At 39.7% G+C, this 19,163-nt stretch overlaps 1 protein-coding gene across 1 annotated transcript in view; it reads right to left on the bottom strand.

The window, feature by feature from the left end:
• Positions 1–4,355: 4,355 nt before the first annotated feature.
• nectin1a (nectin cell adhesion molecule 1a) overlaps positions 4,356–19,163 on the bottom strand; it is a 28,955-nt gene continuing 14,147 nt past the window's right edge. Inside the window, exons 3-11 of the mRNA XM_012855245.3 lie at positions 11,471–11,583; positions 9,526–9,784; positions 9,132–9,249; positions 7,556–7,737; positions 7,346–7,463; positions 7,085–7,236; positions 5,915–6,047; positions 5,752–5,812; positions 4,356–5,191 (exon numbers count right to left, since the gene is read on the bottom strand). Coding sequence (XP_012710699.2) covers positions 4,874–5,191; positions 5,752–5,812; positions 5,915–6,047; positions 7,085–7,236; positions 7,346–7,463; positions 7,556–7,737; positions 9,132–9,249; positions 9,526–9,784; positions 11,471–11,583 — 1,454 coding nt within the window. The 3' untranslated portion in view covers positions 4,356–4,873. The remainder of the gene's footprint in view (positions 5,192–5,751; positions 5,813–5,914; positions 6,048–7,084; positions 7,237–7,345; positions 7,464–7,555; positions 7,738–9,131; positions 9,250–9,525; positions 9,785–11,470; positions 11,584–19,163) is intronic.

Below are 19,163 nucleotides of genomic sequence, written 5' to 3'. Positions count from 1 at the left end.
ACTGGTGTGTTTCTTGGTCGTCATGCTGCTCTTTATTTTCTAACAAATCTCTGAGGCCTTCAGAGAACAGCTGGATATGAAATTATACATAAGTGAATAAATTCTCATGGCCATTTGTCCAGACTTCTATTAGATCAAAAGTTTCTGAAAGTGGGAAGCTTTGGTATGCTGAGCTGGCAGCTGGAGCTAAAACTAAACACCAAAGCTGTTCAGTCATTAAACTCCTGATAAGAACTGTCAATCTGTAGATGTCTGTTAGTTTCTATCGTATGTGCCATATGGAAGAGAATCTGTGTTTCCTTTTTGTTACTCATCTCCCGTCAGAGTGAACATAAAACAGTAAAATGCAACACAATTTTTATACTTTTCTTCCACTCTTACATTGTTACTACAGGTACCTGTTGAATGAAGTTTCTCCTTATCACCTTGAATGACCTGATAAACATATTCTCTCCGCCTGTTGCATCTGCAAAGTTTTAATTTCTGTGTAAGCCCATTGTATTTCACTTTACTGAGACCTTGGGAGGGTTTTTCAGAAGATGCCAGGAAGAGCCTGACACAGATAAGGAAAAAAAAACTCCCTCCCTAGGTTGAAAGTCGAGTTTTGGAGTCAACATCCTTTTTTAATATTAACTTGTAACAGTGCTCATTAGAGCCAAACAGAAGTTTCCCAGATCTTCCGTGAGAAACTGTGGTGTGACATCTCACGTAGATAACATTGATATAAAGTTGAGAGATTTGTGAATCCTAGTGCTGGTTGACTTAAAAAAATAAATCACTGATCTCCTTCTTGTTAACCAAGAGTAGCCTACAATATTTTACTTTCCTTTTTCATATACCAACCAGAAATGCTTTACATGTTCTGTTGTAAGACTAGGCAAGTTTATTTGTATAGCACATTTCAGTACCAGGACAATGCAAAGTGTGTTACATGATCAAAACATAGGAAAATTGAAACTAAAAGCAAATATTTCTGATTTTTAAAAACAGTTGGACTACAAACTGTAATGAGTAATACTCTAAGAACCTAATATTCCAGCCAGATATAGAGTTAGGTTTTAAGAGGTTTATTGAAAGGTTGAGTAGTGGCTGACACGGCAGGCTTAACCAGGCTTGAACTAGTGATGAAGACGGAGCACACGAGCACTAGTAAAAGACTAGTCTAGCCAGAACTGGGCTGATGTGCTCTACTTTTGTAGAGTCTTAGAAATCTGTATATATTAAGTAATTTTGACTAAAGTTGCCGTCCCTATAGCAACTAAACGAAAGATAATCAAGCTGCCACTTCAGCATGACAGTAGAACACCTCCAGATGTGGCTCAATAAGTTTCAGACAATTCTGATGTGGAATTTCAAAATAAGAGCCAATCAAAATCTCTACATTTAGTCACTTTGAACCAAGTTGAACAGGAACTTTGGTCAAAATTACTTAATATATACAGATTTCTAGTGGCTCTTATTTTGAAATGCCACATCAAAATTATTCTTCAAGTAATTTTTGAACCCAGTCAAAGTGCTGTGCCAGAAAGACCAGCCCATTTTCCAGACACTTAACAAAATTGAGTGATCAATTGTATCAAATGCTGCACTGAGGTCCAAAAGTACCAGCATTGTGATTCTTCCACAGTCTGTATTAATACAGATTTAAATGAACACCTTGATGAGACCCATCTTAATACTGTGGTGAGCACAGAAACCTGACTGGAAAACGTCAAAACAGCTGGTCACTGTTAGAAAGGTATTTAACTGTAGAAACACAGCTTTTTCAATAAGCTTACTGATAAATGCGAGGTTTGAGATGGACCTGTAGTTCTGCAGTAGCAACTTTTCCAACTTGCTCCTTTTCAACAGTGATCGAATAATTGCCGTTTTCAAGGCCTGGGGCAAATCACCTGATGAAAGGGACGTGTTTATTGTCTGAGTCAAATCAGACGCTGCGACAGGCGAAATTTTCTCAAGGAAACCTGTGGGTAAAATATCAAGACAGCTGGAGGGGGAACCTAACTGATGAACCTTTGTATTTTTTATTTATTTATTTATTTTTGCAGAATTTAGACATTTTAGTTTATTTAGTTCTAACTGGAGACTGTATTGGCACTGGAGCTGACATTGATGTACAAACTGCCCTTCTAACACCTTGCAGTAAAGAAGTTTGCAAATTCATTGTAGGCAAATGTTTTACACAGGAATGTAACTAGTGGTGGGCACCTCCACCCTCATTACCTGTGTAAACAATGATCGCCTTGTGAATATATAACAGCCCAATGCAAACCTGCCAATGTGTAAAAGGTTCATTTATTTCTGCTTGCACAAACCATTATGACATTTTTAAGACTGGAATTGTTTTAAGGTCTGAGTCTGCTTTTGTCTTTTCCCCATGACAGACCGACTGTTAGCTTTAGCCTGTGGAAACAGCTCATCTTGATTTTTAAGAAAGAAGAGGCTAAAATGTTAAATGCTTGAGATCTTTTAACAGAACCTTGTTTCAAACCCCCCTTAACTATCTCTTTAGATTTTAAGCTTTTCAGGGACCAAATTGTAACAGTTTAAAGGTATACCATGCAACTGGGGTTGATTTTCCAGCGAGGCTCCCCCCAGAGGGCGAAAGTAAAAGTGCACTGTCATAAAGATGCTCAGCTGTTCTGGTTTCTCCGTCAAACCAGGCTCGGTTGTTTTGAGCTTAGCAGACAGGCGAACGCAATGAAATTTAAAAAAAACGGCAGTACAAACAATGACTAACACAGTGAAAGTATGAACATCAAGCTTCCCGCAGCGCTATCTTGGCGAGGCGGCCGCCGCGGCCGCCTCGCCAAACTCACGCTACCGCCTCACCAACATTCAAAAAAAAAAAATAATAACAATAATAATAATAAAAACTCGATATTCTTGCATGTTTCTTTGTTGTTGCTTTCGCGCGTGCATATAGTGAATGGCAGGGCAAAAACACATGGAGTTTTCGCCGTAAAGCAAGACCGACTCTCACGGTCTTGCACGAGACTTCTGAGCCTGTGTGTGCGGGCCGAGGGCTCCTGCAATGGCGGTATTTCCCCCACAGACCACCAGGGCGGCCGAGAAAAATCAAAGTCAGCATCCTTTGTTCGACCTGAAATGACTCATTTAATCATCCAAAACGGTATGGAACACATTAATCAACTGAACAATGTTGCATAGTATGCCTTTAATCGATGAACTGTAGCATTTTGCCAGCAACAGTTATTCTGCAATATTTTTAGTGCATAGGTCATCCAAACATCTCTTTTTCTGAATGTGCTTAATTCGTCTGAGGTCACAGTGTGGGGTCAGTGTTTGCGGGCAGGGTGCACGGCAAACAGGTCAGCAGTCCATCACTGGGCAACAGAGAGACAATAATCCATACAGGTAAGGGCCATGTAAAGTGACCACTTATCCTAATACGCATGTTTTTGAAAAGTGGACAAAAAATACCCAAAGAGAACCTTACATGCCGTCGGAGAACATACCAACACCTGTTGGGTATGTACAGGGTGTGCCTTTCAACTCCTCCAATGTCAAGCTCAAATCTTGGTCAATTCCCACAGTTTCTTATGTGCCACAGTGGGCTAATTCACTTTTGGCCTGTGCCCGGTCATCCTCCTTTCAGACGGAGGTTTGAGAAGCTTGGTGGGATTCTCTGATGCTGCCCTCTCAGTGCTGGAGGACACCTCTTCTATGAATGGAGTACCGATGCACTCCACACCATGGTTTGAGTCCAGTTGCTGTGCTTCACTCAACTGAATTGACTCCTTCCACAGAAAGTAGTTAATGCGGGGCCCATGTCTTGCACTTTTTCCTTCCCTAACGATGTAACTCTTCTCCAAACCACATATACATACGTAAAGCTGAGGGCTTCCCGCTGCACATGTAACTGTGGCAGTCCTCGTGGCTTTCCGTTGGTCTGTGCTCTCGTTACTCATAGTCATATTCAGTCCAGGGTCTGTTACCATGATGACAGCAGATTAATCTTCTCAGACTCTGGGGGTATTTCCTTCTTTCGACTTTTCATAGCTATGGTGGTCCTATATGCTGATCAGCAACAGAAACTATGGGGGTGGCTAACCCATACCTGTCCCAACGGAGTCTGTCCCCTCCTGTCAGCTGTCATACTGCCACAAGGGCTTTCCCATCTACCAACGGATATACTTGAGTTGACGAAAGCTGACAAAGAAGTACCTAAAACAAAAAAGCAGTTAATCGTTTATGTGATCACATTTATTTGCTAAAATTTCCAACGTTCATCCAACAACAACAACAACAACAGATACCAATAGTAAACAGTTAGTTCCATACACAACTTAGGAATATAAAGTTGTTTTTTTCTTTTCTTTAAGAACAATAAAACATTAAAGATACAAAATACAAGCACAGAAGTACGGTAGACCATGCGACGATGCCAAAAACCTTACATAAAAGGGTTTTGTTTGTTTGCAATGAGAAAACAGAGAGCCATCAGAAATTGGAGAAAGGAATTCATGTTTTTCTTTTTCTTTCTTTTCTTTATAAAATAATGTTGACGTGGACAAAGTAAGGAGAGCAAACATCAGGGTAAACCATTCATCATGATTAAATAAACCTTTCATAAAGCCAATAGCATTATTTATTCAAACGCTCGTTCTCTACCCTAAACATCGAATATGGATCACAAGATTCCCTTTCAACATTCAGTTAAGACAAAGAAAGACAGAACAAGTAAGTGAAACGACCGTAAAAGTCCATCATCAAAATGCTCATTGTCCTCAGATCTCCGTAGAGCAGAGCTGCTGCCTGATAGTCCAGCTAGCTTCAAATAAGCTGCGCCAAACCTTTTCTAAAGATATGTTCTGGTTCAAGAAGTTTGGGCTTGTGACACGATGCTGCTTCAGACATACTGTTCTTTGGGAAAAGTATATTGTCCCACTCCAGGCGGAGGAGATGATAAACCCGGCACAGAGGGGTATTTAAAGACGGCTGTTGTGTGTGCTGAAGGAGCGAAAGTGTTTTTTGACGGCGTGCTGGCACTGCTGGCACCCAAAACAGGCATCAACTGTGAGGAGGGGTATGGCTGCTGGGGAAGAAAGGAGAGCGGAGGGTTGATCGGTGGGGAGTAGGGTTCCGGAAAGTCCTCCTTGTTACAGGCGAGTCTGTAGCTCACGTAGTCCGCTGTGTTTGGAAGTTCCTCATAAAACCGCCCGGCATGCTGCAGAGAAACAAAAGCAGAACGTTAAAAGTCGAGGTGAGAGCCAGAAGGCGTTCTCTGAACTGCTTTTTGTTTGTTGGTGTCCTGCAGAAAAACGGTGGGGAGGTAGAAAACAAGGTCTATTCCTGCATCCGCACCCAGTTTTTGGAACATTAAGTTTTGATCTATGAAGTAAGTGTGTCATTTTTGAGCCGCACCTGGTTTATATAGGGCCTGTTTATTGGGGTGAAAGATGTAAAATCCGGACAAGGTACCTTTGCAGGCATTAGTGTACATAAGCCACATTTTCCTGTGTGTTGGTTTAAGGCAACTTAATAGTTTTGAGCACAAAAGGGTGCTAAGTAGGCAGGGCTGGTGTTTATTAGACGGCAGCATGCGATTAATTTCAAATATGGCTTTCCATCACGGAGGTGTTGTTAACATGGGAGTTTTACTCATACATTTTTCCCCTCTCATACAGCACAAAAAGTAACATTACAGCATTATAATATGGTTTATTGCAGCATAGACCGATTCTAAGCCCTCTAAATTGTACATTTTAAGCACAAAACACTGGTTACCTGAATATCTTCTGGTCTTTTTCTGATCGGTTGAGACTGTTTTCTGGATGGTGAGTCTCCTCTGATAGAAAAGCAAGAGGAAAGAATAAAAAAACATGTAAAGATGGACCAAAATCACTGATAAAAAGCAAAAATGTGAGTCTGAGATAAATTTTTTACGTACGATGAGCTATCCTTTCTGGTTCTTATTTTGAGCACAAGGACGGTGATAGTAATGCCCATCAGCACTCCGGCAGCCAGTAGTAAGGCGATTACACTGATGACATCTCCTGTTGCAATCTGCGGCAGAGGCTTCTCTGTAGGATAAGCAGACACAGAAATAAAAACTTTAATTGCCCAAATAATCTGAATTTCATTTTCAATAGTTAATAGGAAATAGAATCTAATTGATAATTCAAAACATTTTGAATAAAGGTTTTAATACTTGAAACTAAAATGTAGTTTTTGGAATAAAGATATAAACAGAGCTGTGGAAGGGAAATAAACTCAACAAATATCGACAATGTTGTTTTTTTTAATTCAAGAATCAGATCACACAGATGACAAAACTGGCAGTATGGGAAAATATAATGGCGCAAAGTCGTCGAAATGTTGCACCCCTGGAGGAATGCACTGATTACAAGAAGTGATTTTGTAGCAAAGCCGACCACAGGTCTTGTTACTGACTTTGCCAATCTTGCAGATTGGCACTTGAAGTAGAAATTTATGCTGTTCAATTCAGTTCAATTTTATCTATATAGTGCCAGGTCATCTCAAGGCACAGGGTGCCTGACATGTTGGGCCACGGCAGATTCCCACCAGTCCCTACCAGAGGTAGCCTGAAGACATCCCCAAAGGCTCTCTACACTATGATGCCAAGAGTAAAAGCAATGCAACTCAACAGCATAGGCAGAGTTGGTTTAAGTCCCTCAGCATCACCATATGCCTCCATCATCCTCATCTCCAGTGATGAAGAATAGATATTTACCACTCAACATGATAACCTTGTGCATGTATCAGCCTCTGCTTTGGGTGAACGGTAAACCTGTAGCCAGGGCTTTTGTAAAGAGACCATCACTTGTGACCTTATTGCAGTCACAGATGTCATGGAGTTCTATAACTTAGTGCACAATATGACAATCCTCGCTTGGTCTGTCTTTACACCCCACATGTGGAGTCATTTGCCAGTACCGAAACCACCCAGCCTCATGCAAACCCAAAATGCTACCCCTCTCAAACTCCTTCAAGGGCTCGTTTTTCGGCTTTTCGCCTTTTAGGTCAGTGAATTTCAACATATAATGGTTTTTGAAAAACTTAGAAGTACTGAATTTGAGATGTTGTCCAACTACCTTACCTAAAACGCTGACTTCCACAGAGGCGGAGCTGGTCCCGATGCTATTGGTCGCATCGCAAACGTATGTTCCCTGGACGTCGTACGTGACAGGCCCTTTAAACAAGAGGACATTGTCTCGGATTTCGACGTTGCTCGGTATGGAGCTGTTAATCCTGCAGAGCATACAAACACAGAAACACAAAACAAAAAGGCAAAGGTAACTACGCGAGCAGGTTGTTTCAGTCACAGTTGCGAATCTGTGTACGCGGGCACGGCACTTACAGCCTCCACTGGTACAGAGAGACGGCAGGATTGGCGTCAGCTTGGCAACTCAACTGGACGTTCTCTCTGTTCACGTACCAGTTTCCGTCAAACCCTTCAATCATAACATCTGGCTCATCTGAAGCGGAAGAAGCAGCAAAATCAGCTTTTTACTCATAATGCGAATTTAAATCTGAAAAGATCTCTTTATCCGTGACATCTTTTGCTTACACTGGATATCTAGAGTGACGCTGTCCGTATAGACCTCCTCGTTGTAGGTAGTGACGCAGGTCAGCGTCTCCCTGTGGGTTTCCCTGCTGGGCACCAATATGTAGTCGCTCTGGACAGTGAAGGTCCCATCCGAGTTTATGTACTCCCGGGTGGTCACTTCTCCAGGCACCCTGGTCTCCCACCTGTTCCCATCAAAGAGGAGTCAGTGCCATGTCACAGACACACAAACATATTTGTGGAGGATGAAATAACGTTTTGTTTTTTGTTTGTTTTTTTAAAGCGAGCACACAGGACAGAGTTGTAATTTTGACGTTCATTCACAGTGTCTTGCAGAAGTATTCATACCGCTTTTTAAAATGTTGTCACGTTACAGCCAAGTCTTACAAATAAGATTTGGAAAGGTGTGGTTGCATTTGCATTCAGCCAATCCCCCAGCATTCTGGAAAAGGTGTTAACCATGTTGCCTTTCTGTAAAAACAGAGTTTGCATGTTCACCCTGTGCCTGTTTGGGTTCTCTCCGGGTCCTCGGGATTCCTCGTATAGTCCAAAAACATGCTCGTTAGGTTAACTGGGCACTCGTTATTGGCTGTTGGCTCTTGGGTGGGAGTGTGTGGGTGCACGGTCGTTTGTTCGGTGTGTTTCTGTTATCTGATGATGGATTGGCGACCTGTCCAGGAAGTGCACTGCCTTTTCCCCAGTGACCTCTTTGTTCATTTTTCATAAGACAAAAATGGAAAGAGTATGGCACAACTTCAAAGCTAACAAAACATGGCCATCCGCCCAGACAGGCTAGGAAAGGAGCAATTTTAAAATGAAGCAGCCAAGATGCTGCGCTCTACCCAGAAGCACCAGGTCAAGTGGGAAAAAACAACTGCTGGCTGGTGAAAACGAAGACAAATCAGCAGGATTAGCAGCGTAGATCAAGTGGAGGCTCTTGGTGGCGAATTTGGCCCTATTCCTGGTGACGATTGAAAAGTATTTCCAGACTCTTTTTTTTTAACTGTTTTATTGAGTTTCACTCCATAGGCTCCCTGAAGGGTTTTGAACATGTTATATTTTAATGTGCTTATTTTACCCAGGTTACCTTGAGTTATGGGGTTGAAAGTATTTTTGGTATTTATGTTTTTTTGGGATAAACTATTACTCATTTTAACCTTGTGTAGCCTCTGTTCTTTGGGTTCTTGAGTTGCTGGCTCCCCCTTGAATAGGGAACATAAGGTTTTGTGGCCATAAAGGCCACACATTCATGTAGAAGGGGCTACATGCAAAACTCTCCCAATCCAAATAGTAAAACATAGAGGTGGTGGTGGCAGCATCAAGGTGTGGGGAGGACAACTGCAGCTAAATGTAGAGAAATCCTTGAAGAAAATCTGATTGCTTGCCAGATTTCTTTAAAATGTATCTGTGAAAATCATAATTTTCCTTCCACTTCACATTCAACACATTTTACTTGGTGTTGGTCTATTACAACAGCACAGTTTATAGCTGTGATATTTCGATGTGTGAAAAAGTTCTAAAAGTATGAATACTTTGATGAAACACTTATTCTACATTTGCATTTCAGACGATAACAAACCTAATGGTGCCAGGAGGCTTTCCGTTGGCAGAGATGCAGGTGGCCACGGGAGTTTTCAGGTTTGATGAACGAGCCACCAGCGTTGGTGTGGACAAACTCATCTGAGTTGTTGGCCGGACTGAAAGAATATTAAAGTATGTACATGTTACTATTTCACAACGGTGCAGATACTTCTGTCAGTCTGGTGGGCTGACCAGAGTGTGTATGGCCAAATTTCACCTAATTAACATACTATGGTTATATGAAAAATATTTCAGAGAGATTAACTAGCCATTTATGCACAAAGAATCCACGACACATAACCAAACAGTGTTTCACCCTTCAAAGCCATGAAGAGTTTCACATATAAGACACTGAAAGGCCACTCAGTTGTGTTTATCAATCACGTTCCTACCATACACAGTGAGGTTTACGGTGCTCTCTCGGTTTCCTGCGGGGAACGTGGTGTATTCACAGATGTAGGTGGCTTCATCAGAGAGGCGGAGCGTAGAGAAGATGATGGTCGTGTCCTCCAGCGTCGGAGTTCGCCGCCTGACTGCCGCGTTCTTGAAGGTGACGCGGTCCCTGTAAGGCGGGGCCACAGACACGCCCAGGGATGGATTCGCGATCGCTACGTTCTGCTTGGAGCCATTCACCAGTTTCTGCCATGTTACCTTGAGAAGAAAATATTTTGGATCAAGCAAGAAATTTAAAAAAGTTTTTGGAGAATATAGGCCGTTGGCCAGAATCTGTAGGATGACTTTTCGTATGAACTGTCAGGGGGCAACTTTCTTGCACTTGGATAAGTTGCTACACATAGCAGTGATCTCAAAACACCAATGTTCCCACATTTTCATTTGCACATTAATAAGTTATTGCCGATAAAAAAATCTAAACTATGGCGCTCCGGTCCAAGGGGTCACGTGATTCGTGTTTTGCTGCTCAGCCAATCAGATCGCTGTATTGTCAGATATGCGAGTTCAACCAGTTCATCATGGCCGTGCCCATAAGGTGTTGTATGCATCTGTTTCCAGACGAAGAAAGCCCAATAATAGCATTTTCTGGTGCCAGTTGAGCACATGCAACTCAACAGGGAGGACCAGGATTTCATGGTGTGGTATTTCAGTGTGAACGCACCATAATGGTTGTTCCAGTGTCTTAGCTTGCTTAGAAAGGTAACTTTTTACCAATCAGTATATTCTAAGCTGAATTTACTTGTACTTTATTGTTTAATACGTTGGATTGAATTGGATTCTACTAATGCAAATCTGAATATATGTTTAGATTTAAAAAAAATGTTTTGAATTTGGACCAAATTTGGCTTGTTTGTGTTGTAGTTCCCTATAAATAAACTGAACTGAATTTAACAGGAACACTACTGAAGACTACTTATAAATATATACTTTAAATCTGGTTCTTTAAAAGCAGAAACATAAAGCCATAGGGAGCAGCAAATGACATTTGCTTGCTGCTGTAGCACTGGGTTTCATTTTGTACAATTCATTAGCAAAGCTTTCAAAGCTTCTAGCTTCAGATTGATTTCCTACCCAGTTGCTGATCCTCATTTCAGTCAGATGGTATGAGCTGAAAAGCAGCTTACAAACTTTTGCAGTGATACATTATTGCTACATTTGATACATTTGTTAACAAGTTTTTAAAACAGTCTATACACCATTGGAGTTAAACAACATTAATATTATGTTCGACCATAAAAATGGGGACGTATCGATAGGCGTCATTTATGCAAAACTAAAACATGAAAACAGAAATTGAGGAAAATTTTAGGCTATGGTTAAAGAATAAAAAAAGGCTGATGATTTAAAATCTGAAATTTATTTTATTTAAAAAAAACAACAACAAGCTGTTAAATCACGAAATGAGGATATTATTCTGAGAATCTTGTTAGGTAAAATAAATAGTACATTTTCAAAACATATTGGTTTTAGTTTAGAAGAAATTGTAGTGAAACACGATTTGGTACAGTGCGGTAAAAAGGTATTGGCATAATCACAGACTTCCCTTGAATTTATTTTATTTGTGACCTAAATGTTTCAGGCCTTCAAAGAAATCTTTATAAAAATTATGCTAAAAACTATGCATTTATTTCTGCGCTGCAGAGAGACATAAACCACCGTAACCTGTATTAATGACAGGTTATGGTGGCATTTACTAACTGATGAGCCAAAATAATTGTACTTTAATTGTTTTGATGACTGGAAATTGAAAATACTTGCATGTGGTTGTAAGGGGGTGTGACTTAAAGTGAGAAGCTGTACTATTTTATTTAGGTTTTAATTATTTCTGTATTTAATTTCAATCTGTATATGGCTGCATTAATCCAACAATTTTTTTTTGCATACCTGGGATATTTTGACAGGTGGGTTACTGTTGATGAACCGGCAGCGCAGATCCACCCTTGAGCCAACATATCCAGACTTTCCGTCATCCATTTCCACTCTCTGTCCATTTACTTCTGCAACAAATAAAAAAAATGAGATTAAATAAAGATTCAGGTAATAAATTACTGTAAAATTCACAAACCAGAGTATAAGGCCAGCAGGGTTTTACAGCATGCTCAACATGTGAGCGAAGCTGTAAAAAGGTGATGCTTGTTGGCAGGGGAGCAGGTGAACTGCGGCCAAAGAATGTGTGGATTAGCTGGAGGTATAAATAAGCAGGATTTGTTTAGTTACTCCTTCTACTGACTTACTGATCTCCTTTAACAAATCCACAACGGAGCCACGCCCACTTTCTGTACCGAGAGTACATGCATCACATTTGTTTACCTGTGCCCGTCAGACTCAGCAAATAAAGCTCATTGTTTTGTTTTGTTTTGGTCATGGAGGATGGAATTCCTCCTAATTAGGATGTGGGTTAGACGACAAAGAGAGTACACTGAACAATACACCATGAAACAATAACTGCTCTAATTCTCATGTATTAATATACAAATATGCACACATACACAGACCGACCCACAGAAACGTTTCACCCTTACATTTTACTCAATAAAATTGCATTATTTTCAGAGTTTCCAAAATATGTCCTCTTCTAACCCTGCAGGATAAGAGACCTCAAAAAAGGGCCTTCTCTGCCAAGACCGGTGCTGTATTTAGCTATTTTAATCCATGTGATCAGCTCCAGCATTCAACGGGTTTTTCCTGTGCACTTGCTCTTCTAAACATGTTGGTGAAGATTCTCAGTCATCCAGGCCATGATCAATCAAAAAAAAAAAAGGTTAAAAAATAAAAACTGGACTTTTATGCTGAAGTCTAAGACGTTTCGCTTCTCAATTCAAAATGTCTGCAGTAGCGTGGAGTTCCAAGCTTGGTGGACCTGCCGGCGAGGCCTCGTTAGAGCTGAGATTCACATACAGATTCACCTGGAATTGATCGCCCCTCACAATGGAAAGTCGTTGCACTCACTCACTGCAGAAATGTTGTGGTCACATGCATGGAGGTGTGAATTGGGGTGAAACTTAGCAGGAATCAAACCTATTGATGTGAGCCCTCCTCCTCTGTTTGAGGTCGGTCTTTCAAACAATCTGTCTTCACTGTCCAAAATGTGAACATTTTAGTCCTCAGAAGAGTGTCCTTTGTCCTTAAGGTGCAGGTGGACGGCTGAGTCTTGTCCTGAGGAGGCAGCTCTCCTGTGTTGAGCCATGTGTCTGTTTGGTTTCTTCAATATAAAGAGCAGAACATTCCTCACTGCACTGAACCGCAGACACCACTCCGCTCATCTTAGGCCTGGGGGTTTGGTCCTTATGGTGGACCAACCAGATTTTTTTAAAAGAGATATAAGATGACACTATATCATTTATTTTGAGGTGGTCTATGTTGCGTTAGAATGATATTTTTATGTATTCCAGTAGGTTATTATTCAGCAGTTTCTCATATTTATCTACAGCTGTTTGTTAAAAAAAAAAAATCTGTCTGTGAGACATTTGGGATAAAGCTTTGATTCAGAGATGCCTTTTTTGTGGTTACTTTATAAATAGAAAAACATATTGAGATAAATATATTGTATATCGACATTCAGTCTAAAAATATCGAGATATAATTTTTGGTCCATATTGCCCCACTCTAGCACCAATTCACAACATGTAATCTTAAACCAAAAATAAGAAAAAAATTAAAGGTTTTAAAAAAACTAACAAAAAAAGAAAACCTGGACATCGATTCTGAAGCTGAAGACGTTTCACTTCCCATTCAGGAAGCTTTTTCAATTCAAAATGTCTGGACTAGTGTGGAGCTCCAAGCTCCAAGCTTAAACCTGAATTGGAATTTTAAATCTTCACCAGTATTCATAGTTTCAGTCAGAAATGTAAATGTTGCCATCTTAAATTTGGTGGTTTTAATGGTGACTTTGAACTTTCAGATTTTCTTGATGGAATGAGGGTCAAACCATGAATCCAGAGAGCTTAAAAATTCTTGCAGGCTATCATGTATACAGTTACTCTACAATTATTTACAACCCTAGCATTGTTTTATTATTTACAACCCTCTTATTATTTTATTACCCTATATGTTTAAAGCAGCACCATGTAAGTTTTGAACCTTTATTAAGCATTAGCTTAATGTCAAATATATTAAAAAGGTGCCGTGACATCACCGTATAAACCATTTCATGTAGTTGATATTGCTGCATTTGTAAATTCTCCAAAGAATCTATCTTTTTTTTTTTTTAAACGTCAGCTTGTTGTTTTGTCAGGCCAAAGAGCTCGCTGTGGCAGCACTGGCATCAGCTACAATTTGGGAGGGGTGGTGGACGGTGCAGGACACCCCCTTTGTCACTCCCAGTTATAGGTTTAAACACACTTGAGAACAACATGCAACATCATGACATTTGAGCAGGCGGAGGTAGTCAGACTACCGTAATAACAAGACAAAACAGTTAGGACACTCTGACATGTTTTTGGTTCTCTGATGCACGATTTAATCTAGAGCAGTAAATGTGGCCTTGTCTTTACCAGTAACTCCATGACTTCCCAATCTGCTGGTCCAAAGTGGTCTGCTATCAGATTCCAAAACACGGAGGGAGACTTTAATTTTGCAACAGTGCAGTGTTGCCTGTGACCTTCAGGGGCGCTAAACCTGGAAGTTACAAGTCTAGTTCCAAAAAAAGTAAAAAACAAAGCAACTGGACTTGCTTTCCGTAGTTGAAGACGTTTCGCTTCCTCTCCAGGAAGCTTTCTCAAAAAGTCTGGAGTAATGCGGAGCATCAAGCTTTATACTACTGCCCAAACAAAGGCCTTGTAATGGCTTAGATAACATGCAAATTCAACCGAAACAGGTCCACCCCCCCTTAGAATCTTCACCATCATACTTACAAGTCTAGTGCCCCCTAGTGGATAAACGTTTCACTGTGCTGCTTTTTAACATTTTAATTTTGCCAACACGTTCTTTTTCTGACTAGAAGGAATATTAACCTTCTGGAGGGGCCCAGCTAATGTACCAAACTGAATTTGACAGAGGAACCTGTGCCTCCACAGAACAGCTGAAGAGTATAGTGCTGGTAAACAGGAGGAAACTGGAGGTAATTGCCACAAATATATTCAAAAATACAAGTGGAAACATGCAAAAAAAATGGTCAGCAATTATAAAAAAAAGGGGGTTATAGTGCTGTAATATTGATAAAGAAAAATCATTATTATTTTTCTAAACTGATACTCATATTGTTTATTGCCTTACAAGAGAAACAATCTTGGCAGAATGAAACAATACCAAATCTAAATCTGCCAAGTGTATGAATCATTTTAGGCTTATCCATTTATACACTATCACTTATATTTGTTTAAATGTTCTTCAGCAAACCAGTGTTTGTAGTCAGCAACAAGTTTCTGGAACAATTAACGAGCCCTCTTGGCTAAATTGGAAACTGGTAGAGCTGATTTTAACGGGTATCTTTCTGGTCACAGCCCCAGCTTTTAAGAATAGAGAAAACATTTTTAACAGAGATTTTGGGAATGCCCTTCCAGAACGATGGGTCAATTTTTGATGTGCGTTTGTGGGGCCAGTTCATATCAACACGAGCTGGAAGCGATTTCAACAAAAAGAGACACCGCTGATCCAAAGTAAACACTCTCAATCTGAAATGAAATCAGAGCAATGATCGTGACTGGATCAATCTTTTTACAAATGTGGGAAAATGTGTTGAAAATCTGAGACCAGAATGTGCTTACGCTAGGCCATGACCAGAACAGGTGAACCAAGGAGGCGGCACACTGATGGCAGGCGAGTACAGATGGGATCCACAGTAGGATCCTCCCACTCAACCACCAGGTTGTTTTATTTTTAAAATTGGGACACTGCATATTAATGAACATTAGCATCGAAATACATGAGATTATACCCAGGTGGGTAATTTCAATCTCTAGCCCCATTGGCAGGTTGATGTCAAAGACCAAAGATAAACAAACAGTAGTTATACTGCTTGGAAAATGCATCAAATGTCATAAAACTTCAAGAGTACATATGTAAATACGATAATTTTATGGGTTATGGGTCCAACAGGAGCAAGCAGACTAGCTAGGGCAAGGCGAGGACTGATCCCAGGGAAAACCGAAAGAAAGCCACTGGCGCAGAGAAACAAAACGAGACGTTCTGGCAGAGAGCGGCTGAGTGAGGCAGGTATAAGCAGGGAGAGTGACAGGCGAGCAGAGAGGACTGATGAGTGATGGCAGCAGGTGGAACCAGTTCAGGTGACTGTAGGCTGGAAGGGGATTGAGCTGAGAAGTGAGACATCATCAGTCCAGAATGTCCAAACATAAAACAAAACTAAATCATGACAACAACAATAACCTAACACAAACGCTTTTTAAATTAAGTCTGCAAACAGGACCAACTACAGCAAGTCATTTTCTACTCTACTCATATACCGTACATATCTCTACTAAACACAGTTTAGTTATTGCACCAGAAGTTTTAATAGAAAATTTGATTTTTTTTTTCAATTAATGGGAAACAGTTGTTCTGTTGTGCTACTCTAACTCCAACTCCCATTTTCTTCCCTTAAATAATCAAAAAGCTGAGTGTCTTGTTTTACATGTATTAAGATTTACTGCCACATTTTGTAGAATCAGCAAGTTTTTTTTTCAGAATTGCATCGTTGAACTTTGTACGATTGACATCACTCTACAGTCTCCATTTTAAATAGATAAGGGGCTATTCTATTCTACTATTTTCATGGATCCGTGTCTATTCGAGCCCCTTTAAGCTCTGTTTTATTGTTTAGAACTCAAATAACGTGTCTAAAATTATTTAAAAATTGCTTTGGCCAATCCCTAAGAATAGTTTATTTTCACTTGTTGTTCGACTGACAGGGCTTGAAGTTCAGCTGATGTCAGGAGAAGAAAAAAAGTCAACATTCTTTTAATTTACCCATTTATTGAAAGATTACCATGCATCGTCAGCTGGATCGGGTTTTAACAAAAACATCACAATATCAAAGCTTCAGTGGATTAGTCTGCCATCTTTATAAGAGATCGAGAAAATATAGAAATTCAGTAAATTGGAAATTTCTTTTCGATGAGGTTCGTTTATCAGATTAAAGTATTCTTTGACTAAAACAACCTTTAAGCAGGTATTAACCATATTTTTAAGTAAATCCGCATTTATATATCCCTGATATTTTAGAGCCTTAAATACCCCCTTGTTCTCCCAGATCTGCGGACCTGCTGCTCTTTCCAGTACAGAGAACCAGGCAGAAGCTCAGATGAGGCTGAGCATTAGGCCTCCTCCCTGATGGGTTTTATGTCATATTTTGAAAACCCACCATTTTATATGCTTTTTTTTTTTTTATCCAATTAGGGGTTTCATTTTGGGTTTTGTATATAATACATATTTTTTCTATTTTATTCATTTTATGTCAGTTTATTTGCTTTTAATATGTACAGCACTTTGGTCAGTTTGTTTTTAAAGCGCTTTATAAATAAAGTTAGATTGGATTGGACTGGAGGACAAACAATGGCAATGAGAGCAGTAGATTATGGGATTTAGGATATTAAAATGCATCTGCATCAGAAAATCTACAGTCCATCTGCTGCTGTACATATGGATAACCAGAGACTGACCTTCCAAGGCCTGAAGAGCGACACTAAAAGGCGTTTCTAGCTTTTCTGCAGGCTATGTTACCTACTTCTTTAGTGGAAGTCATTCATAGCTAGCAATGTGTACAGTTAGCTGAACAATACCAGTGTTGTTTAAAAACAACATAGAAATAGAAAATTAAACATTTTTAAATAAGTTATACTCTATACTGTGGCCTTAAAACGGCTAAAAGGCATACATTTATTCCACCACAACTTCCAGTTATTCAATTCAGTTTCAATTCAGATCAGTTTATTTTAGGGCTGGACGACAATTCAATAACAATATATATCGATCAATAGACGTATATCGATGATAGAACAAAAAGGGTCAGTAAAAAGTTCAATAGAATAACAGTTTTCCTTCCTTTTGTATTCTAGCCTATCATGTAGGTTAATATCACAGTCATTACATCCTCCCAACCAATCAGAAACACAGACCCAGGAAAACTCCGTCACCAAGGCTGCCCCATTCAAAGAGTTCAGAGAGCACACATTCTTTTTTTTTCTAGCTTAAAAACTTGCAGTTTTTGTAAAATGTTAGTTGAATAAAGGGTTTAGTTTGAATTCAGTGTTTGTGTGTTCTGTATAGGGCTGAACAATTAATCGCATTTTCAATATAATCGTGATTTAAAAAAATGCAATTTCCAAATCGTAGAGTCTGCAATTTTTGGCTCTGTAACAATTAGTGAATCAGACACATCCATTAGGTGTTGGTGAAATGTTTAAAGTGGGTTTACCTCCACATGGAAGGGAAGACAGTTGCAGCAGTGAGATATTCTAATTTATTACTTGTTTTAGAGTTTATATAATCATACATAGCATTAAGTACAGGTCAATCAGTTTAATACATAGACTTGCTTGTTGGTTGCACTTTATGTTCAACAAGGATTGATCAATTAAAAGCTGTTCTCTTGAATAATATTCTGATTAATAGAAACATTAAAAGTTCTTGTTTTAAATAGTCTTTGTTTACAAACATCTTTATTTAGAGGCCATTTTTGTTGCTTGTGGTTAATGCGGAGAAAAGTCAAAATTGCAATTTTGGTTGAAATATATCTTAGGCAGAACGCAATCATTTCTGCTCCGAGTTTAGACACTGTGGGTCTTTTAGCAACTAATCCGCACAGCGAGGAAACAAATTGATTTGTTGTTTGTATATGTTTAAAAAGACATGATAAATCAAACTGGAAAAAAATCATATTAAATTGCAATTTTAAGAAAAAAAAATCGCAATTAGATTATTTTCCAAAATCGTTCAGCCCTAGTTCTGTATCTAAAAATAGGGTGCGAAGCAACAGCATTAAAATAGCCAGGGCTGCATTTAAAATATATGTTTAATTCGATCAATATGATTTCTATTTTATTGATGTGCTTTTTTTCTATACGGTCCAGCTCTAGTTTATTTATACGTAGCCAATTCACAACAAGCCCTTCGATGGACTGGCGTCCTGTCCAGGGTGTACCCCGCATCTCGCCCATTGACAGCTGGAGATAGGCTCCAGCACCCCTCGCGACCCCAATAGGGGATAGACGTGTTAGAAAATGGATGGAATTAACAACAAATGTCATCTCAAAAAGTTTTCTATCTAGGAAACCCAGCAGGTTGCCTGGAGTTAATGACTTGCAGCATTCACTCCTCCTGGATGAGAATGTGACGACGGTGGATAGTCACTTGCATTGTGTTGCTGACTTTGCAGCGATCTCTCATACTAATCATGTATGTAACAACAGGGGAGAGGAAAACTCCCCTCTAACAGGAAGAAACCTCCAGCAGAACCAGGCTCAGTGTGAACAGCCATCTGCCATGACCGCCTGGAGACTGCCGATTTAAAAACATCATTCATTATGGTGTATAATATACATGTTCAGCGGCTGAAATAAGTACTGAACACATCACGTTTTTCCCAGTAAATTTATTTCTAATATTTGTATTGGAATAAAATTCACACTAAATGTCGGCAACA

The sequence above is a fragment of the Fundulus heteroclitus genome, chromosome 11, assembly GCF_011125445.2.
Source record: "Fundulus heteroclitus isolate FHET01 chromosome 11, MU-UCD_Fhet_4.1, whole genome shotgun sequence".
Taxonomy (NCBI): Eukaryota; Metazoa; Chordata; class Actinopteri; order Cyprinodontiformes; family Fundulidae; genus Fundulus; species Fundulus heteroclitus.
Note: the sequence above shows the minus strand (reverse complement) of the source record. Positions and strands in the feature narration are given on the sequence as shown.